The following is a 22,936-nucleotide window of genomic DNA, read 5'->3' as shown; positions in this document are numbered from 1 at the left end:
TTGAAATGAAAAGGGACTAAGTTTGGGTTTTTGGTTAAAACTTGGATTAGAGATAAAATAGCTTGAGTTTCTGACACGAGATCTCTGACAGGAAAGCGAAATATAGAGACCATCAAAGTTTCTAAATTTTGGGTCTTTTGTTATATGACATATTATTTTTTTATAATTCCAATGAAAGTCAAATAGTCCTCAGGAATTTGTATTCTAGAACAGCTAGCAAGTGTTGATTCTAACTTGTTAATGAAAAGAATGATTATTTTTTTTCTCAAAGTCTTAAAACATTTCTGAATATTTCATTAATTTAAAAGTATTTATTTAACCTCATTTTTACTTTTGCAGATTTTTCTGAGATAAATACGAAATTATTGGTATAAAGTTGCAGGCCATTGTCAAAATTGGTTTGTGACTGTTTAAAAGCTTTTCAAACATGATTAGTGTTTTACTTTGCTCCGTTGTCCCAGAGTTAATATTAAGAAAAAGCATGTTCTAACTTCCTAAACCAAAACAGAATTTTCAAGACTAGTGTCTTTGTTGTAAAGAATTATTTCCTGGTTTATGTGACTAAAGTTTTGACAGTATTCAGACTCTCACCTGAAAGTATTAATTTTTCACTTAAAACAGTGGATTCTTTTACAGGTTCCTGAAAGTCTGTGGCTCCGAACTAGTACGTCTTGAGTTGTCTTGTGGCCATTTCCTCAATGAAACGTGCTTGGAGGTCATCACTGAAATGTGTCCAAATCTTCAGGAATTAAATCTCTCATCATGTGATAAAATACCACCTCAGGCTTTCAACCACATAGCCAAAGTGGGCAGCCTAAAGCGTCTCATTCTCTACAGAACGAAAGTGGAGGTAAGAACAGCTATTTTTAACCCTCACAATAAGTATCTTCAATCCTGATAAAATTGGTTTGGGGTTTGGTTTTTTTTCAATAATGAAGAAGTAAATTAGAATTTTGAATGTAAATAGATTTTATCTCTGATAATTTTGACCAAAAGCAAATTTGGAACTTGGGCAGCTGCAAGAGAGGACACCGGAAATCTTGTATAGCAAAAAAACCAGAAGAATTATAGCAGTAAATGTAATAACTCTTATTTTCTTATGCCATGAGCAATATAACCGTTAATGCTGCCATTAAAATGTTCTACAGAGTTTTCAGAAATAACCTGTTATGGGTTGTGTTATACTTTTGAGAGCTATTGTTTAAAGGGTTTTCAGTATGGGCAAAGTTCCATTGGCTTGGGTGTGAATCTTTATGATGAAGAGTTGCATGCAAATAGTGGGAAAAAAACGGTGAAAGGCTTTAGCTGGGTTCTTGGAATCAAGTTGAGTCAGTGACAGTTAATTGTGCAATACAGGGCATTGATGGTGCTTTTTGATTTCATGTCAGGCTCACAGCGTGGAATTTGGTTGTTTGAGCCTGTAATGTGAAGTGAGGGGGAAGAATGAAGGTGTAAAACAGATTTGCAGACATAAGGGAGGACATAATTTGACCAAATAAAGCAAAATCAAAATACAGTAATTTAATTAACTGCAGAGACTATTACTTTCATTGAATTAATTCAGTAATCGCTGTGTCCCAGTCCCTGCTGTGCCCCTGGCACTACCAAGTAGCTGTAGAGAACAAAAAGGTGCCCCCGTATATTCTGAATCCCAGCTTGCAAATTATACTGGGTCTGTTTCTGAAGAGTCAAGGCTTTTGAAAGGCTACACCTGCACTCTTTAATAAAGCTCATTCCACCTCATTCTTCTCTTACCTCATGCTTACAAGTGTTCATATTGCATCAGTGTTTCTAAATGTGTCATAAAGCTTTGGAGACAGAAGTTTTATCACTGTCTCAAAAATGATACCTCAAAAACGGTCCTATAATCCATGTGCATTAGGGGGAGATGGAGAGTTGATTTTTAACAAATACATTTCAATTGTCTTCCTTTTCATTATGTTTCTTTGCATGTTTCTTCCAAGAGAGAACAGAATCCCTGTTCTAATGCCAGCTTCTGGTGTGGAGGAAAATTGTTTGCTGCCATGTTTATTTTGAATCTATAAATGAAAATTGTTTGCAATTATGTCAGAAAGCATCACTCAAATACCCTTGTGATTGTGGTATTTAAGGACAGGGTGGGGACTTCATCCTGGAGAGGGACTGGGTCTTGCATCTCTTGACAGTGTTTTTCAGTAGGTTTGGAGATGCCAGCTGAGCTGGAGTCAGGTGGTCTGGGCTGAACAGTTTACAGAAGTTCCTGCCCCGTGCTTAGGTCTTCTGTGATTCTCTTAGTGTTGGTGATGCTAATTGAAGGCTTAGCCTGGGAGCTTTGTTTTCCTGATCTCTGACTCTGGCCAGTTACAAGGTGCACGGTTTCTGTATGCTACACTTCTTCCATCAATAACATTTGTGTAGTAGCAACTTACTCATTTTGTAGCTGTGGTATGAGGATAGATATAAAGAAGGCTGGGAATCTCTGACATGTGATACTATGAAGGATACTCTACATAGGGGTGTGTAAGGACTTGAAATACTGTACATAATGTAACAGCCTTTTCTAAGTTGCAGGAAGTTCAGTTTGTTACAAAGCTCAACCTTTTTTCATCTGGAAAATTTGAAAAAATTATTGTTTAAGCTTGTTTAAGAGGTATAATAATTTTTGGGTACAGAGTGATTGGATACTTGCAGGGGATAGCTCTCTCGGGGACGACATGGGCATCTTGTTCTTCCAAAAGGGTACAAAAACTACATTGTAAAGGGTTATTTAGGCTTTAAACAGTTTTGGCCACCATTTAGTTCTAATTTGACACATGATTCCCTGCCAATTTCTATAACTGAAATTTTCTGTAACATTTCATTTAGCTGGAAATTAACATATAGTGAAAAATAGACCAATAGGTGAGCAACTTGAATAGCTCTGTAGACCTCTAGATCCAAGTATAGTTTCAAGAAATAATGTATTTTTTTTGTTATTGAATGTTTATTTACTGTCCCCACAAGTGGGCTTTTCTGTAAAAAATAAGCTACTGAGAATAGATATTTATCCTCAGGACTCAAAATCTTAGAAGCAGTCTGAAAATGAGTATTTTCTGGGCAACCAGCAGGTATGACAACTTCTGAAAACTATGGCTAGTACTTTATAAGTACCTAAAATTAATTTTGTGGGTCTTTTATCTGGTTAAACCACTGACTCTCATGTGTTTCTTAGCATGCATCTCTATAAACCCCTCACAGTACTTTGTATCTTTAACATAGACCAAGACGTCTGTAACTGAAATTATCATGATGCGTTGAAATACTGGGGGTGTGGGGGGAATGGGAGGGTAAATAATCCTGGAATCATATTTTTCAATTTCTTGTTGGAGCAGATTTAGATGAAAATTGTATTTCACCATTATCCTACATTTGGTTTTCTGCATTTCGAATGTATTACATTCTCCTTTCTGTTAAAAAAACCATGCTTTTGGGGACTACTGCATCATGATTTAGATATTTAGATGTGGAGGTATGATACCTTGAAATTTGTGAAGTAGACTCTTTTTTTCACTTGCAGGCCATACTGGTTTGCCCAGTTGCACCTTCCAAAAGGCATGGTTCCATAGAAGTTTACAACATTCTGACATTGCATCCAATGAGTTTTTTAATCGTTGTGGTAGAATAGCAGATGCCAAGTCATTTCTGACTTAGTTCTTTCACAGAGTGTGCCAAGAAAATCCCCTCACCCAAACAGTTGATTTTTGGCTTTCTTCTAGTGCTGTATAATGCCAAATGGAGGGGAAAAAAAAGTATTGTGAATTTTTGTAGACTTCTAATTGCTTTTGACAGTCTTAACAAGATCATCTTTTACATTTTCTTTTATTGTATGGGGTGCTTGTAATTACAAATATTTATGGCAGTAGTGGCACTCAGATTGAAATAGAATTGGTTTCTTCTGAAGATTTCCTTGTTAGGTTGTTTGGGTTTTTTACTACTAATTTTTAGATTCTCTGTCTTAGCATTAACTTCACAGAAGAATTTGAAGAAACAATTGCAGAAGGATAAAAGTATTTTAAAAGACTTAGGCTCTTGTTATATTGAGAGTCTGGAAGAATTTCTGATTTATGCCAGACACAGTTCTTCTGAGAAGGGGGAGAAACAACCTGTTGTTTGTCTCCAGTGAAAAAATAACAAATTTTAAAGAATCTTTTAAGATTTCTCTATAGAAAGTTAATTAAAAGCTGCGGACTATTTCTTCCCTAACCCGGCCCCAAAGCAAAGCTTTGTTTCTTTTCTTAAGCTCTTCCTTTAATCTTCCAAAGTCACACTGTGGTGCACTTATTTTCATGCCTTGTGTAGTAGTGCAGCTGTTATGTGATAGCCATATTATAGTGCATCATTTGTATTTTTAAGCCCTTTTTTGTATTTTTTAAATCTCTGACTACTTGACAGTGAAACTGCAATGAGTAAATACTTAAATGTTCTAAATGCATCTTTCACAAGTGAGTCACATCTGCCACAGACAGAAGGGTTTTCTGTTTGAACAGGCATTGAGCTCAGGCTATCCGTTGGATACTTTCTGTATCATGCTAACATCAGAAATGATCTGTGCTTTCTGCTGGATCATGAATGTAAAAAAATCCTGGAAAAAGTCAAGCAAGATTCAGTCTTGCCAAGTGTATTGCTCTGGCACCAGTGTTTTGTTTCTCTGCTGGTGGGTTGTCTGCTCAAACCAGAAGTACTTTTACATCAAAGTCAATACTTGTGTGATGGCCAAGGCCTTTAAAAAGACAGGTAGGATACAACTGAGTCCAATACCACCTGTTTATTTGAAGTATACACAGCACATAACTGTCTTCCAGTAAGTATTATTATTATTATTGTGTCCAGGTGTGTATTACAGAGTGGAGGTCTTTGCTGTTTGGACAGACCTATCACCTGTCTTGTGTGGAGTAAAGTAGAATTTCAAGTGGTGATCCCATCTCTTGTTCAAGCCAGGATCAGCCCTGTTGATGTCCTTTCTGACAGACGTTAGTTTTACCAGTCTATAAAGATTTCAGACAATCTTCAGGCCATCTTCCCTTTTTTCTGAGGTTTATGACTAACTACTATGCCTTAAAATATTTCTGAAATCTGCTCTGTAAGGTTGTGTTTAGCAGCACTGTCATATCCTTCTTATCAGTTTGACGTCAAAGTCTCCTTTCTGAAAACAACTTCTTCACTGTATGTTTTCCTCATGTGAAAACATCTTTCCTGGGAATGGAGAGCAGGGCAGACCATTTTATTCACCCACTTTGAACTTTTCCTGTTGTCTGTGGCATCTTAAAACAAATTATTATTTTGGTGGGTTTTGTTTTGGCTTGGATGGCAAAAGAAATTTAGACCACTGAAGCCATGATTGCACTAAGCAAAAGTAAATCTTACCTAAAGTTTGTTTCCAGAGTGGTTTTTTTTTTTTTTTTTTTTTTTTTAGTGTATTTTGGGGTTTTTATAATCATCCACTCTTCTCTCAATCCCTTTAAAAGAGAACAGATACGAAGCTAAACTTTGCCTTTGCTTCAGGGAAAACTCAAAAAAACCTCCAAACTATACATGTCTTGGCTACTAGGCTGAAGAATATTGTTAGATGGATAGTCTTTGGTTTGACTATCTGCTTGGCCAAGAAAGTGAAGCTAGACTCCAGGTTAATGCTTGCTTTTCCAGAGTTTAGGTGGCCTCTTAGCTCCTCTTGCAAAGCAGTCTAACATTTGAAAGTTGGCCTGTGTTACAGCTCCAGGATGGGGTGATTGCCTTGCTGTTCTCCTTTGCTTAAGTAGGAGTGTTGTCGCCCATGTTGTTGTACTGACAGATGGCTTGACACAGACAGGTTATTACAATGATAGTCCTTCTATATGTGGTGCATATGGATTCTGTGAGCTGCCATTCTCTCCTGCTATTTTCATGTCTTTTGCCACCTGGATTCTCAACTGACTGAGACACAGCTAGGCATGCACAAAGGGTTTTTTCTTCTTACATGACATATGCAAAGCCCACCTCAGTTACAGAAGAACAGACACTGCGTCTGAAGGAAATCTGGTTTGCTGTGTGTGGGCATGTATGCACCCCAGAAGAGGAGTTAATATAGCCAGTAAAATGAATGTTGAGTATGTAGTTGTTTACTCTTGGGCTTGACTTGGCATGATTTGTGATGGTATGACATGGTGTTCTACCAAGCTCTCTTCTATTACTCAGATTTCTAGTGCTCTTTTTTAAGTTGTTTTGGTTTTTTAAATGATGGTTTAAAGTAATAGATTGCGAAAAGACCTTTGAAAATTTGGATTCAATGGATGGCAGTACAGGAAGGGACTCTTTAAAAAGAGAGGGACTAAAAAGGTACTCTGAGAGATCCATGACATTTGTGTTGAAGTTAACACGTGGAGCTTAATTATCTATCAAGGTAGCTATGAATACTAGTCTTCCTTTCTATTTCACCCCTATCTGAAGAGGCATGAAATTGATCTCATATCCTACAAGTTGTTCAGAGTGACTGTTCACTTTTCTATTGTTTGTGTCAATGAAGGAAAGAGATTGTTGTTTCCTATCCAGTGCTTAAATTCCAATCTGGAAACCATTACTAAAAGACTTGGTGGATTGCAGCAATATATTCAGCTTTCCTGTAGAGACATCTGAATGCCTGTAGAAACCTTGTTTGGAGCTCTGTGTGCAGTCAGAGACAGATCTGTTTAGCTCTGATATTTAAGGTTTGCAGACAGGGGTTTGGGGATTTTGCTTTTAATTTGTGCATCTGCTTAGGTTCTGAAGCTCATAGCTTTCACTGAGTTGAATAGGAAAGGCTATGTCTCATTCTCTTTGAGTTGTTTATTCCTCTTTAATGATCCAAATAAACCATTTGCTTGTTAAGTGCTCTATTTAAAATGAACTGGATATTTACACATTTGCCAGCCTTAAAATATTCTTAATAACCTCTTGAATAATGACTTTTTAATGCTTGCATTTCATTCTCTAGCAACCATTTCCTTTAAAAAGTGAATGAAAGTGAAGCAAGCAAGGGACAGTGACTTTGTAGGACTTCTACCAAGATATATGTGAGGAAGGCTTACTCTTAGCATCTACTTTTAGGTTGCCTTTGGGAAATCAAATCTTAGAAGGCCAAGCTGGAATCAAGATTCCATACATGTCAAGCATTGGGTGTTTATAATTGCTCCTTGGAGACACCTAAATTAAATGTCTGATATGGTTTCTGTGAATACCCCGTGCTATGTCCCTGTTCTTTGTCTGCCAGTCTTTCCAGGAATCATATGTTTCTTGTGGTGATATGGCAAAGGATCATATTTCTGCCAAGTTCCATTGAAATGTAACAAACTGAGGAAACTAAGTATTTAACTATAAACTTTCTGAAAACAAGTACATTTATATTTAAAGAAACTATAAATTGTACTGGCCCTGCATATAAATACTGCTAACTAGTGTTCTCGTTGTAATTACACTTAATAGCAGTAGATTACTTTGCCACTTGTATATTGCTTGGGGTTTTTCTGTTAGAAACTGTTGTATATCCTGTAAAAATACACATATTTTTGTTGTTAATGTGTTGTGAAGCTTAGTCCTGTTTTAAAGCTCATACAGATCACAAAGTCCTCATGAAGTGATGTTTTAAGTATGATGCATAGGTATTTTGTGATGTGAATCCCAGATTACATTCTTTTTTCACACTGTGTTTCCAACTACAAAACAAAATATGTCTACAGACACTGCAGAAGAATCCTTTCTGTATCTTAGAAACACAGGTAAAAATCTGTAAAGTTTCCTTTGTTGTGGAACAGACCAGCTGTGCACTTTAGTTAGGTACATCTGATGTTGCAGTCCAGTTTCAGGCTGAGCAATGTGCAGTATTTTCTACAAAGAATGGCAACATTAAATGGCAGGAACAGGAGTGTGAAATACACATTATATCTGTTTCAGTCTGCGTGATAGTAGTGACAAGTGCTCAATGGCTGTCAGCATCTTTGTCAGCACAGAGCTGCCTTTGACATTAAAGTCCCCAGCCCAGCCCTGATGCTGTGCAGCTCTATTGGCAGTTCCATCAGGCTGCAGCTGATCAGGGAATGTCAGAGCCTGCCCTCTTCTCCTGGTGTGTCACCAGCCCTCTGTGTTTGCAGGCTGGCCTTGCCTGTTGTTTGATCTTGCTGCACTTCTCCATCAGCTGTCCTATGGGAAATGAGTGCATAGGTCAGTAGTGTGTGGGTATCTGCAGGGCAGCACGGAACCCCATCCAAAGTGACTTGCTTAAAGGTTTGTAATGATTGCCATTTCTTTAAGCCAATCAATGGGTGAAGTACCCAGAGACTCATTAAGTGGCATTTGAGATACCTGTAAAAGAGTTTTGAGCTGTATTTCAGGAAATGTGGTGACAGCCTTTAATGTCTAATTGACCTCTTCTCTTTGTTTCACTTTCCGTATTTCCTTCTGATGTGCTCCCCCGTGGCAGCAAACAGCCCTGCTCAGTATTTTGAACTTCTGCTCGGAGCTGCAACACCTCAGTCTGGGCAGCTGTGTCATGGTGAGTGCTTGGACCATTCAGGATGTGTGGGGGGATTGTGTGTATGTGTGTGCACACCTGCTTTGGAAGCAATCTGGGTGTGTTTCACAAAGGTGTGTTAAATGCAAGGTTGATACAAGACTCTTTTGGAAGGTCCAAGGTGAATGCAGCTTGGTCCTGTATTTAAGGGTTATGTATTAGTTTAGTAGGCCTAAAATGGCTTGTAGGCTTTCTCAGAGTTCTTCAGCCTTTTTCTAAGTTTTTGGGCATTCTCTATATGTGTAATCTATATGATTATTAATAAGTAATTAATAAGACTTTCATAAGGAGATGCAGCGACCGATCAACTTAGAGTGGAAATAAGTACAGTCTTCAATCATTCTTCAGTAGTTGCACTTCCTGTGATCATAAAAGCTGTTGTAACATCTTTTAAGGGGAAGACAAGTGTGCAGAAAAAAAATAAGTTTCTTCAGAGAAACAACTTTTGATGCAGTTTGATCCTTAGTATTAAGGGAATTTAAAAACAGCTGTGTCTGGGTTTTATAGGAAATTTATTTTTGTCTTTTATAAAAGTAGATCTCACTGTACCATGCAATGAGCAATTTTTGGAGCTCTTTAGAAATGACAAATTCTTGAGACGGGTGTGTTGTGTGTGTTAGGAAGCAAACCTTGAAACACCTCTATGTCTGGAGCGATGCTGCACGTGACCGAGTGTCTGCTTTCCTTGCAGATTGAAGACTATGACCTTATAGCGAGCATGATGGGAGCAAAATGCAAAAAGCTTCGCAGCCTGGATTTGTGGAGATGTAAAAACATAACTGAGAACGGGATCGCGGAGTTGGCTTCAGGCTGCCAGCTTTTGGAAGAGCTTGATCTTGGTTGGTGCCCTACGCTGCAGAGCAGCACAGGCTGCTTCACAAACCTTGCGCGCAGGCTCCCGAACTTGCAGAAGCTCTTTCTGACGGCCAACAGGTCTGTGTGTGACACAGACATCGAGGAGCTCGCTGCCAACTGTACGCGCTTGCGGCAGCTGGATATCCTGGGTAAGGGAGTGTGGCAATACTGGTGTTCTCAGAAGCCTTTCGGGTAAAAAGGAGTCCTCAAGACAAAACTGTCTTCTAGACATGTGTTTGAAATAATTGTTTCTTAAAATTATGGTTTAGCACATAAAAAAAACCTTTTTTTTTTTTTTTGTTTTTTTTTGTTTTTTTGTTTTTGCTCACTGCATTAATTCTGACTCAGAATCCAGTAGATTTATACCAGCTGTGTACTTTGACTGCTGAGTATGAATTGCTTAAGCTAGAATTTAAGTGCAAGATTTTTTCCACTAACTTATTTTCATGATTCAGATTTTTTAATTGAAGCCTTTCTTTTCTTTTCTTTCTTTTCTTTTGAGGATCCAATTTCTTATCATTCCTTCTGCTTTTATTTGTGTTTTTATTTCTGTGAAGTGTGACAAGGTATATTTATAGCATGAGTCTGTGATCAATAACCAGATTCTGCTTTTGTGCAATAAATGTTTCTTATATAATATCTATTATGTACTATGCAATACTGAATTTCTTCATCACTTTTATCAGTAAGTGAATTTGAGTTATTAAAGATGAAAAGGTAATTAACAGTAAAACTAAATAGGCTTTCTAGTAAGGTGGGAAGGAAGTGATGAGGGTCAAAAAGCATAGCAAATCTGAAATTTCTAATCCTCTGCAGTTTCCATAGTTGAAAATATTTTTAGAGATCTAAAGTAAATATACTTTGAACTCTTGAGTAAGGACTTTGAGAAGTGTAGTTTTGTGTGATGCTGAATTTATTCTTTTATGGTGGCATATGAGGTTTTCTTTTTATAATAATGTAGGACAGCAGGGATGCTTGTGACATCAGTGTGGGAGAAAATTCTTCATGGTTTACCAACTTAGTTTCACAGGTTAGCTGAAAAGGGAAGATTTAAATGAAGGGGATAAAGTAGTTGCTCTGTGTACTTCTAATGTTTAATAATTGTAATGAAAAGATTACATTTAGGTTGAAAGGACTGCTGCAAAGAACTGAGAGCCATCAATGTGAATAATGTTCTAAGCAAGTTTAAGGATTTATTCTTATCAGCACTTATAATTTCAAAGTATTTACCATATGACTTCAGATTGGCAGTCCAGAGCACTCTTCTGTAATGATTAAGAGTTTTACTCACTTCTGACTGAGAAGGTTGCCTTCTGACCAACATGGGAAAGACATATGAGCAGAAAAAACCTAGTACAAGTTTAGATACATTCTGTTAATGCCTTCCAGGGGTACTGTGTTTTTTGTGTCTTAAGAGAATCTGCTTTGTAGCTAAATTATCTGGGGGCACACTGTCCTGTTGAGACATGAACATTTTCCAAATGATGTAGGGAATTTAGTCTTTCAGAAACACTTGAGTGCCCCTGAGCACCCACCTCCATGTGTTTCTGTTACAATGGCCTTGTGTCTGCCCACAAAGTGGTCAGACCTGGTTACTGCACCAGAGGCTCCCCAAAGAATATTTTGCCTGTGTTAACTTGTGGATAGTCTGTTACTTCTGTTGCCTCTCTGACAGCAGTGAAGGCTTGCTGCCACATTTCTTTAATGTTTGAATTCAGATTTTAATTCAGTTTGACATCCTAATGATTTTTATTTTTTTTTAATAATGTGAAAGTGGGAAAGGAGTTTCTTCTGTTCCCTGGGTGCTTACCAATATTCCTGAGTCAGGTGGATTTGTAGTCAAACTTTTCCAGTGAGACTGCATGTTGCGTTCAGGTAAATCCTCTCTAGGGGATATCCAATTGAATTACCTGCAAAATGAAAAATCTGCAAAAAAATTATTTCTTTCTTCAGAGAAATACTTGGTAGGGTGAAAAAAAGGTTGTCCTCTGCTGTAAACAAGTCAGTACAAGGTAATGAAGATCTTACCCTGCTTTTTTGGCAACAGTGAGGAAACTGTTAATTTTTTTGTCTGAAGATAGTAACCACTACAGTCTGTGGTTACAAGAAAGAGCTGTCAAGTAGAATCACATCGTGTCACCTGGAGGTAGAGTTGCCAGGTGTTCCCATGTAAGTGCAGAAGTCTCTGTTGTCTGAACTAAAGAGTGAGTCTCTCACTGTGCAGGAATATCAAGGAAGTCATAAATCTCTGAAAGCTTTGCTTTGGGCATGTGATACAGGGCCATGCTGTTACTTTAAGCTGCATAAATGCATACTATGTTTTTGTCCTTCAGTAGAAGTGTGACAACAGGTCTGATGCTGTAAGAGGTCAGAGCACAGCTTTGAAAGAGTAACCTTGAACAGTGGGTCTTCTCTGTGATGTGAACGAATGAGAGGTGCTCTCATTATATCCTTTGTCATCTCCCAAGCAAAGAAATGTCTAGCTTGTGTATGCATTGTGAAGGGTGTAGAGGTATTTGCTGCTAGGTTAGCACTGTGTGCTGTAAAGGAACTTCTGCTTCAACAAGGCTGTGTAAAAGCGAGGTTTTTTGCTGTATACAAGCACTTATCTAAGTAAAGGTCAGAATGTCTTCACTGTAGTCACAAGCATTGAGGATACTGTACTGGTGTCACTCTGCAGTTGTTAGAACTTATAAACTTGTCAGAGAAAACTTTTTCTTTCAGTTACAGGTTATTTATCATCACAATAGCTTCAGGGGTGGAGGAGTCTAAGCCTCTGAAAGAAATCTGTTGAACTGTAAGAGGTGCAAAATGCATTATATAGAGCCTGGATGCTGTTTTAAGGTGATAGGTCCTGAGGCTTGCCACCCATCTGTCATTTACCATAATTGTTTGGCAATTTCATTGTTACCGAGTCAGAGGACTCCATAGAAGATGAAAATTGCTGATTTTCAAGGACTCTGTATACTTACTGGCCCATCTAAAGCATTGTTGGATGTCAGGCTGTGTTTGTGCTGTGTAAACATAGAAAGTAAATTTCTGTTAAAAAAAATGGGCTGGTCCATATTTGCTGTATCATAAGTTTGGAAGAGGAAGTGTGGTGTATGTCACTGAATGCACAAGGATGTGCTTCACTCGAACTTTTAGTTCTGAGCTTTCTTTTCCCCACTACATCCTGAACTGCCTGCTTATAAGTATCATTTCCTTGTCAGCCCACATCTTTTCCACTGACTGACATGGCATGTTTCCACCCTCTGTCAGAATGATCCAGCTATGATCATCTGACAGCTCTGTAGTGTTGCAGTGCATCAGCCAGTGCTATCAAAAGTTAAGTGGACACCTCTAGACCAGTAGTTAAAAAACTAGTCTTCAAACTGTGATCAGCATTGAGCAATGTGACAAGTCGGATGGCAACCTGAATTGACAGTGCCAAAAGCTTTTCTTGCACTACATCAGCTGCTTAGTTCTCTTGCTCTGGGGTTCTCAGCTGCTGTCAAGGGTGAAGAGTAAATGGTATTAACCTCGCTCCCCAAAAGTTCCAACTGCTTCTGTCCTGCGCAAAAAGAGTAATGAAAAGTAGACACCCTCGTTACCACAAAATTCATGTATTCCTATCTACATTCCAACACCTCCCACACCTTCCTGAGCAACAGAAAACCCAACTGCCCCCTTGCCAGCTGTCAACGTTTTCAGCTTTATCTTGAGAACATCAACACGTAGTTAGTCAATTCAAACATGAAAATGTGTAGCACATTAAAATTTTGAATTTTGAGTTGTGTGCAAAAGATGGAATAAAATGTAAAGAATAAAAGACTACTTTGGCTGGTCTAGGGGAAGAAAGGAAAGAAAAGTAAGAATATTTGAGGGAAGAGTGTTAGATGTTTTCAAGGTTGATACTCTGAAATATTATTTGTTGTGTGGCAGTGTCCCTTGCCCTAGAAATCTGGGTTCTGCAGTTTTATAGCTGTCCTGCACAGGTCTCCTGAACAGCTATAGAATTTAGATATTTGGATGTAGGATGGATACAAATTCAATTATTTACAGGTAATAAACATAATTGCTCTAGCAAAAAGATCATTGCTCAGAGATGCCTTTTACAAGGGTGATACCAGAGAATTAACTGAACAACAAAATTAAATAGCAGATTTTAATGTTTTGGTTATGTATGTATTCTGAGAAATGGCTGATTAGTCCATGAGGAGAAGTTGTAGTAAATAATAAAGGTCCAAAAGCCTCCAAACTCTGGAAGAAAAATGTACTATATAAGTAATTAACTAGCAGGCAATATTGTCAGTCTTTCAAAAGCAAAGGAAAATATGCTGTATTAAAATTCTGAAATGCTTTTGAATGGGCTTTTAAGATACATACATCACTGACTGTGCATTGTATAAATAAAAGTAAGACTACAGATGATGTTCATTTATTCTGTGGTGTGAATAACCAAACCCTAAATGGATTGCTTTTAGAAAAAGGTATTTCCTAACATAAAATTTTAAGTCTGAGGAGGAAAAAAAACCACGTGCAATAAAACATGCAATTTAGGATGACCTACTTAGTTGCAAATCTATTAAAAGTCTTGGATGAAATGGTAAGAGAGCTATCAAAGTTCAGGTAGGAAGGAATGAAGAACATCCTACACAAAAAAATCTGTGGCTAGGCATCGAAGTCTAGAATTTTTGTAGAAACACACGTTTGGATCTTGAAGCATAAAAGCTGTGATGCATAAATGAAGCTGGGTTTAGATGAAGGTGCTGATGTAGTAGCAATTTTAAGGCTTGGTGGAAAAAAAGATAAGTAGCATAATGTGTTGTTCCTAGAGTTGCATTTGGAATGGTGGAGCAGGTCCTTATGGTAGAACAGTGATACTGTGGTAAAGTTCATGGTCAAATGAAGTGAATGAATAAAGCATGTTACAGAATTTCTATGTAAAGCCGTAGGGACTGTTGCATGAACAACCAGACAGTTCTGATAGTGGTGATTATATAATGGTAAGGGAGTTAAAAATCCCAGTGATAATGACGAGCTTAGTCTCTGTAGAGGAGATAAAATTTGGGGGCATGATAGCAAAGACTGTCCTTGGGTGATGTTCAATTATGTCTCAAAGCTGCTAATCTGAGAGCCTGACATAGGATAATCAAAGACCACATTTAGATACCCCCTTGCTTATGCAGAAAAGTACTGGAGACTACTGAAACCATCTGGAGTCTTTCTGAAATTGAATCCAATTCAGAGAACAAAAATAGGAAGATGAACTCTAGAAGGTGAAACAAAATTGAAACAACAAGTATTAAGGAACCACTGACTAGAGGTGAATGATCCTGTATTTCAGCTGTGTTAGAAGTTTACTGGAGTGATTGAGCTCAGTAGATAGTCCAGATGTGAAGGCTCACCCCAGTACAAGGCTATTGCAGGAAAACTGTCCATTTGTGTTTGTGGCAGAGGGGATCAAGCAGGCTGCTACATCAGAGCCATTCTTTCCAGGAGATTAGCCTGGAAAGCTGCCTTAAATTGGAATGCCAATACAGAAAGCTTTTGAACAAATCAATACATTGAACAATAATAAATTGTTAGGACTAAATGCTATTTATGCAGTGATTCTAAATGAGCTCAAATACAAGGCTCTGGAAATCTAATTTCTGGTATGTGATCTGTCTCTTAAATCAGCCTTGGTGCTAGAGTAGTGCAGGGTTACAAACATGGCATAACTTCCTGTAAAGGGCTTGGGTTAGGAGCTGCAAAACAGTAAGATCATCTTTTGCTCTGTGTAAACCAGTGGCAGCCATGAGAAAGTCAGACAGTGGACATTCAGGGGACATTACTATATTTTGTAGAAGAGCTGCATCCCAACAAGAGTAGTATTAGATTTGCCTCTCCGAGGCAATTCCGAAAATCTTCAGAATTCCTTGGAGTTCTTGGTGAACGTGAGCACTACTCCAATCCATAGAAGACTTGATTTTCAAAAGCTCTAGCCAAAGGTTGTGCTGCTTTTGTAACTTAGCTGTCTTCTGGATTACGAGTGTTTCAGAGACAACAGAGGACAAAAAGATATCATCTCTTTTTACAGTGGAATTATGTTACTGCTGTGGTCACCAAGGGTCTGTTCCAATCTGGTTATAAATAATCGTGTCAGAGGGGTGAATAATGCCAGAGGATGACACACAGGTATTCAGGGCAGAAAAATCTTAAACTAAAGAACTTAACACTCAGAAATGGCAGAATGATCTTGTGATATTTATTAAGCAGGTGATAAAGCAGGAGGAAAACATTGAATCGAGTGCAAAGTAGTTGTATGAGGCAAAATATCATCAACTAAATATATAGGGGACTGGATTTATATTGGCTACTGTTTTGTTGGAAAGAGATCCTGTGGACAATTTTTGGAAAACATCAGCTCATTGCCCAGCATCATTCTAATGGGAATAGAGAAAATTAGTGTTTCCTAGACCAGAAATGGAGAAAACACCATTAAGACTTACTATAAAATTACTGACTGTGTGCTCATTGCACTGTATTGTTCTGGTCATCCAGTTTCAAAAGTACTAAATTAGTGCAGAAACAATGCAACAGTGGTCATTTTGAGATGCAAGGGAGTCTGGAAAACAGATGGCCTGGAGGGAGCAGAAGAGATGTGGATGGGAGTATGAATGATTTAGAAATAGTGAACTGGGAGTGATCTCACTGCTTCTTTCATTGCACCTTAATTATTGCAATTAATAGGCTGGAGCTTTTTGTTTGTTTTTTTCTCTTTTTTTTTTTTTGACATTATGTAGGTGAACTGTGGAACTTGTGAAGGGGCTGTAAGTATGAAGAAATTCAGAAAAGTAGAAGAATTCATGAAAGATAGCTTTAGAAACCCTAAAATTATAATTTTTGGGAATTGAGAAGATTCACCAGCGAAAAGCTACTTTAAAAAAATCTGCTTTTTTTCCAGGGGAAGTAAGGAGTGTAGGGAATGTAATTGGCCCTGGCCTTAGACAAAATCCAGAGCTAGATGGCTTTTGGAGTGCTAGTTTCCTGAAGATGGAGCTGTGCAAGTTGAAGTGTCTGCCAGCAGTTTTCTGCAGTAGTGTTGGATATCCAAACTCTCTAGAGGGAAAGCTTGATGAGCAGTTTAGCCCACTGTAGACACCTAGGCTCAGTTCATTTGCCTAGAGTAACCTGCCAGGCTTCCAGCCTTTCCTGTAGGCATGAATCTCCTCCTCTGGGTCCAGTGTCCTGTCTGCCAGCTATGTGTGGATGTCCTACACAGTGTGAGGGAGCGCTGAGTACTTCAGACAGCTGAAGTACAGCTCACACCCCAGTGCCCAGTCAGATGAATCAGGTGCTAAGCACCATGAACTGGACTGTCTGGAGTCCATGAGCTTTAATAGGTGTGTGGATTTGTGCTTACAAACATCAATTTATTTGGTTTCTGACTGAATCCTATGCTTGATCTGACCCTGTGTGACACTTGGGAGTTCATTCACTGTGGCCTTGTTTTTAGCAGGGTTTAGCTAGTGTGTTTTATACATAGATTATGTATGATGAGCAGTCTCTTGAACAGCTGCCCCTGCATGTGTGCAATACCCACGCTTGCTCTAGAGCCCGGGAGCCTTGCTGATGCCTTTGGAATTGGAGTAGCCCCCGATCACTTGTGTGCTGTGCTGATGGTCTGTGTGCTCAACAGGAGAGTCATGAGAGCATGCCTAAGCCCAGCATCTGGTCCTTGGGCAGTCTTGTGGCTCTGGGTACTTGGCTTTTGTAGTAGGAGATTCCCCTTGAAGTTGTAAAGTTGCCCCCCAATAGGAAATGACAATGACTTAAGCAGTTAAGAAAATACATTAGGCTTTTTAAAGGTAAAAGTTCCACGTGCTCTCTGAGAAGTTATTAATTTAAAAACTAATTTAAATAATCTAGATAAAAGTTGTGTTGTAGTATCATTTTTTCATGACACATTATTAACAGCTTAAAACCCTTCACCGTTCTTTGTAACGTTACAATTCTGTTTTGTTTTGTTTTTGAACAGGAACGAGGATGGTGAGCCCTGCATCTTTAAGAAAATTGCTGGAGTCTTGTAAAGATCTTTCTTTACTCGATGTGTCCTTCTGTTCGCAGATCGATAATAGAGTTGTGCTGGAACTGAATGCCAGCTTTCCTAATGTGTTCATAAAAAAGAGTTTCACCCAGTGACTCCCTACATATGCTGCTGTGGGACTCGTTTGACAGAGTTGTTTTCCTGTAAATTTGTGCTAATTTTTTAAGGAGAATATAAATCTGCTATAAAATAGTGGAAAGTATTAATTATCAAATGAGTAAAATACATTTAAATGTATTATGTTTCTTAAAGTTGATATTGTAACTAAGAATTATTTTATTCTGTTAATTGGTGGCACTGCATGTTTTTAAATACTAGCCATATGTCTGGCTTTAATGAGAAGCAAATGAATGTCTTCTTAAATGTCCCTTCACAGGGTGTTATACACAGTACACTATGTTAATATCCAGGTGAAAGCAGAAGTTCAATATGTATCAGTAAAGAAAATATGGGTGCTTCCTTTTCATGTGTTTGTGTGTGTATATATAAATGTATACATATGTATTTGTATATACATACACAGATACTGTAGCATACTAGTTTGGCCTGCAGCATAAGATTTTATGATCTGGCCTATAATTAGTTATTTGAAAGCCAGTTTAAGTGTGTATAAGAAGAGATAGAAAAGGCACTTCGTCTTCTTTGAGTTTTGGCAGTGACTTGTATCTGATACAGTTTTCTCCCTTCCTTCACATGAAATAGATGTAATGATGTTTTACAGTCCAGCCTAAGCAACACAACAAATAAATGTCAGAACCTTGACCACCTGAACTTAGAACAGAAATGAAAGATAAAATTGACAGCTGCTTCTTGGTATTGAGATACAAAGTTTAAGCCAGGTACTTAATATCATAACTGGTAATGTGTGGAAAACTCCAGAGTAGTTTTCTTTTTCATATTTCTGTCATGGTCAAGACTTGATTTGTGATACATCCTAGTTATTGTGCAGAGTACCATGAAAACTAGAACTTAGTTTCAGTAGCAATTGTCCTTTCACTGGCATCAAATCTACTGTCAGGTGTAAAAACGAGCATCTTTGTTCAGTAAAACAGCAATGAAAATATGATGGTTTGAAACAAGGGCAATATGATTTGATGACTTTTATGATCACCAAACCTTAGTACTGGATTTGTTTTGTTTGGGGTTTTGTTTCATTTTGTTTTTCCAAGAAGATAGTATCTCAAAGTACTATTGCACTCTCTGTTTAAGACTGCTTAACCTCTGGAGAAGGAAAACTGTGTTGATGGACAATTTCTGGGAGTTTTTTCCTTTTGCACTTTCTTGGATGAAGCTTTTCTCTTTTTTTTCCTTGAATACCACTGCTAGTGTATGTTGCTATGTACAGCTTTGGTTTAGAATTTTACCTTTTTAGCCATTGTTGATGCATATGGACCATAAAATATATGCTGTTTTTTGATACTGCTTCTGTTATTCTTGTATTGATGGCACTTATTACCTACTGGAATAAGAAGAAGAATACTTTGTCTGAGAGAAGTACAGTATTGTACTGAAGATCAGTGACAAAGAACACTTCAGTTCATGCAGTAAATAACCAACTGCTACTAGAGGACTTTTGCAAATGGCTAAAAATCTGACAATCTCTGTGACTCCTGAATGACTGCTTTGAACTCTTTGTGCTGGTGCCAATATTTTATAAACCATGTCATGAAACAGCTACAGAACATTTATCTGATTTTATTGAAAGACCTACTTCTTCAGATTTTTAAATTTTGCTGAATCTCTGGGGAATTCCAGATCCAAAGAAGGGCATGCACAGTTGGCTTTTTGATTTTTTTTTTCCTCAACACAGATGGCACTATGGGATTTCCAACTAGTTTATGCCATTCCATTTTTTTCTTCTTTAGAAATCTGGGCATTGTCAGAGAACTTTAGATTGATTTACTTTTTTTTTTTTCTGCACTGAATGATGTCAGCTTTGGTATGATTCTCTGTGAGACCTCATTTCTCTCAATCATGTTTGGGTTCATTTGTTTTACTGTGGACTTTTAACTTTTTTTAGTCTGTATTTTTCATTGTAATTGAGGATTAAACATTATTATTATAATTAAAGGAGAACACAGGTACAGATAATGGGAGTTTACAAAGAACAGAGTTTCAGAACAAAAGTTTTTGTTGTAAAATTTTACTTCTCAGGGGTTGTTCTGTGTTTATCTCCATTTTTCTCTAGAAATTTTTTTTGTTTGTTTTTCACTGTAAATAGAATGGGATGTGGATGAAGTGATAGCCATTGTGCCTTCAAACTGGTAAACTTGGTAGATAACAGTTTAACTTCTCATCAGTGAATCAAATAAGTGTTTTTGTAATCATGTACGTGTAAAGAATTTCATCCTCTGTTGCTTTTTAGGTAGCTTAAAGAAAGTTTAATTTTTTTTCATACTGAAGGATTTTTTCTTTCTTACGTTGCATCTTCTGTTTTAAATTGGGTTTTTTTAGGAATTCTCTGTTGTCACTTGGAAGATAAATTGAAGTTTTTTTATTTGGATTGTTTAAAACATAGCTATTGCCAACATAAAATTAATTCAAAGAGCAGAGAAACGATTGGGAATTACTTCCATCTATAGTTGTAGACTTCAACCTTCTGTCAGAGAGTAAGAAGCTCTTTTAGCTATGGCCTTATAAGTCCAAGAAGTCTTCCAGAAAAACAAAGTTAGACCAGACTTGACATTTGTAGTACTTGTAGTATAAAGAAAACAACCTGCTTTTAGACCTTCTTCATATGTCACAAAGAAGCAAGAATAGCTCGCTGTCTCTGTAGTTCTGCTATCTTATACTTAAGTGTGTCTATTTATTTATACATATGTATACATAAATTGTATATACACATATGTTTGTGTGTATATATGAACTTTTTGGATGTTGGTACATACATAAACATATATGTATAAATCTCAAAGCCTTTCATGTAGAAGTTACTTTTGTAAAGTGAATATAACAGCAAAAGATGTTTCACCTGGAGACTGAGTTCATCTCCACCCATGCAGCAGGAAAAGCCTGGACAGATGTGCTGGATTTCCAATGTTGCTTTGCCAAAGTGCCTTTTGGTTTGTCTGCTAGTGAAAGGTGTTACAGGGTATGAAGAGTGAATGCAAAGTCCAATAACTACTGTGGACTGTCTCCTGGTGAAGCAGTCATATAGAGGAAAACTTATATTCTAGTTTCATTTAACCCAAAATGAATTACACCAATTCCTCCATTGGAGGAATTTAATTACTCTTGAATCAGGTTGTCATCTCCATCACTAGACTGTTCCTCAGTAATGTTACCTGAATTCTGCTGATGTTTTTATTCCTTTGTTTAATCCTGTTGTTTGATTATCTCTCTTTCTGAAGCTTTGGAAAAGATGTGCTTTGGCAACAAATGTTAAAAAAACATGGCTGACATGTCCAAAGAAAGGGGTTTGCTCTGAACTGCTCCTGTTTTTAAACTAAAAGGGGACTTCCATATCCTCTGTATGAAATTGATGTGGGATGGCCTGTAGGAAAAGATGTAATTTTAAAAACTAGTATGATAACTTTACCATTTAAAGCATCTTCACTCTTCAAGGCTTTAATTCTGTAGTATACTTACTTGTATTCATAATTTTGAGCTGTCTGGCTACATAGCTCTGTGAAATGGATGAGGTTTCTGTTCTTAAAATTATACACCTGATAAGTCCATTAGTGAGCATGACTTACATAGAACAGTTTTGCATGGGAGTTTGGACCTTATAGTCTCCCATGTACTTGGAGGTCCAAGTTTCAGACAAAACACCACCACCAACAAAATCTACCAAAGCTTTTGTATTTCCTTATAGCTCTTAGGCTAAGTTTTCCAGATACAAGATGTTCAGTAATCATGGTACACAGTGAGCAGAATTCATCTCACTGAATATTACTTCTCTGAAAGTTAGACATCTACTTCAAGGGAGGAATCCGGGCACCTCTAGAGAGTTATCAATCTCCTAAGGCAGACATTTAAGGAAAGTAGAATGAATCATGTTTCTAGAGAGGCTCTCTGGAGACTGTGGAAGCTGTGATTTAGCTCAGGTTAGATACTAAACTGAGATTAATTCCATCCAGTGCTGTACTACCTGTCTTGAAAAACAAGACTGAAATAACATCCATCCTTAAACCTTCAAACCCTCCAAATTCCATCTAGAGAGATGGAAAAGGGAAAAAAAAAAGAGAAATTCTGACAACCTTGAGGAGTTTTCTTAATGCCAGGATCTGCTTCTGCCCCTTGCCAATACCTGTGGTATATAATTAATTTTATTTTGCTAGTGCTTTTGGGTTTGGATTTTTTGGAAATGCATCCCCTTTCCCGGTTCCAAAATCTCATGTACCTAACTGGCTGTATGTTATAGTTCTGTAAATGCATGGAGTGAACAGACAAACATAATTAATGTATTGCCACTATTTTGATAATTTTTCATATTGCTATAATTAAGACTGAGTAATTTAACTGCTCTACTGTCATCAGAAATGTCACCCACTGTGCATTTGCAAAAATTGTGTGCTGAGTCCTGGTTCTTACTGTGTGTACTTACTGCATCTTATGGGATATATTTCCCATGTCACATCAGCAGGACTGCTAAATTTACAAAAACTAGATAAAATGTAGCATTTTATTATGAGGACTTTGGGAGCGACTTTATATATGATTTACACGTTCATTATTTCTCTTTAACAATGATTCTGTAAGTTGTAGCTTTCGAAATTGCTAGACTGGAAATCCCTGTTTCAATGCATCTGCACATGCTGTGTCAAATGCAGTCAGTGTTTTTTCTCAAATGGAGTCATTAGTCCTGCACTGAGAGGATGATTTCTGTGATTTTTAGAGTTCTGACTTGATAATGAAATGCAAGAAGGTGCTCTTTAATAAATGTTACCAGACACAGGACAAGTTGTGGTAATTGACATTTGGAGGGACTGAGAAATAAATGAGTGTTGCCTGAGCTCATGAGCTTCAGAGAAGGGCAACAGCAAGAGGAGTTTCTTTAAGAAGATTCAGCCTCTGTAGTAGGAGGTAGTGGTGAGATTTTCCTTTTCAGCTAATGGACTAAATACTCCTACTTTTGTTTGAGTTTCATAGCTCTGGTTTCTCCTTGTCTTGTTTTCATTTAAGGAGGGTGGATGGTGCAGTTCGGACAGACGTCCTAAACTGAAGGGCATCCATTGGGGGGAATAAAGTTTTTCTGTTGCATGTTTTGTTCACCTTTTCTAAAAATAAAAGAATAAAATACCCTCAACTATTTGAAAACTCATTTTCCTTAGATTCTGAAGAAATGCAAATTTCAAGAAGGTTGAGAAAGGAAAAAAGGATACTTATCCAGATTTATCTGGAAACTCATGGAGGGGTAGCCAGAGCTATTTGTAGATGTGAAGAAAGTAAGTGCCTTATTCTAGATCAGCTGTTACCTTTCTCAGAAACATAGCTTTCCACATAGTATCACATGCTCATACTTCTAAATC

At 37.6% G+C, this 22,936-nt stretch overlaps 1 protein-coding gene across 1 annotated transcript in view; it reads left to right on the top strand.

The window, feature by feature from the left end:
* FBXL4 (F-box and leucine rich repeat protein 4) overlaps positions 1–22,713 on the top strand; it is a 52,439-nt gene extending 29,726 nt beyond the window's left edge. Inside the window, exons 6-9 of the mRNA XM_056487675.1 lie at positions 637–850; positions 8,447–8,518; positions 9,228–9,540; positions 17,397–22,713. Coding sequence (XP_056343650.1) covers positions 637–850; positions 8,447–8,518; positions 9,228–9,540; positions 17,397–17,560 — 763 coding nt within the window. The 3' untranslated portion in view covers positions 17,561–22,713. The remainder of the gene's footprint in view (positions 1–636; positions 851–8,446; positions 8,519–9,227; positions 9,541–17,396) is intronic.
* Positions 22,714–22,936: the final 223 nt, after the last annotated feature.

The sequence above is a fragment of the Oenanthe melanoleuca genome, chromosome 3 (genome assembly GCF_029582105.1).
Source record: "Oenanthe melanoleuca isolate GR-GAL-2019-014 chromosome 3, OMel1.0, whole genome shotgun sequence".
NCBI classification, from domain to species: Eukaryota; Metazoa; Chordata; class Aves; order Passeriformes; family Muscicapidae; genus Oenanthe; species Oenanthe melanoleuca.
The sequence above is the reverse complement of the archived record's forward strand: the minus strand, read 5'-3'. Positions and strand labels throughout refer to the sequence as shown.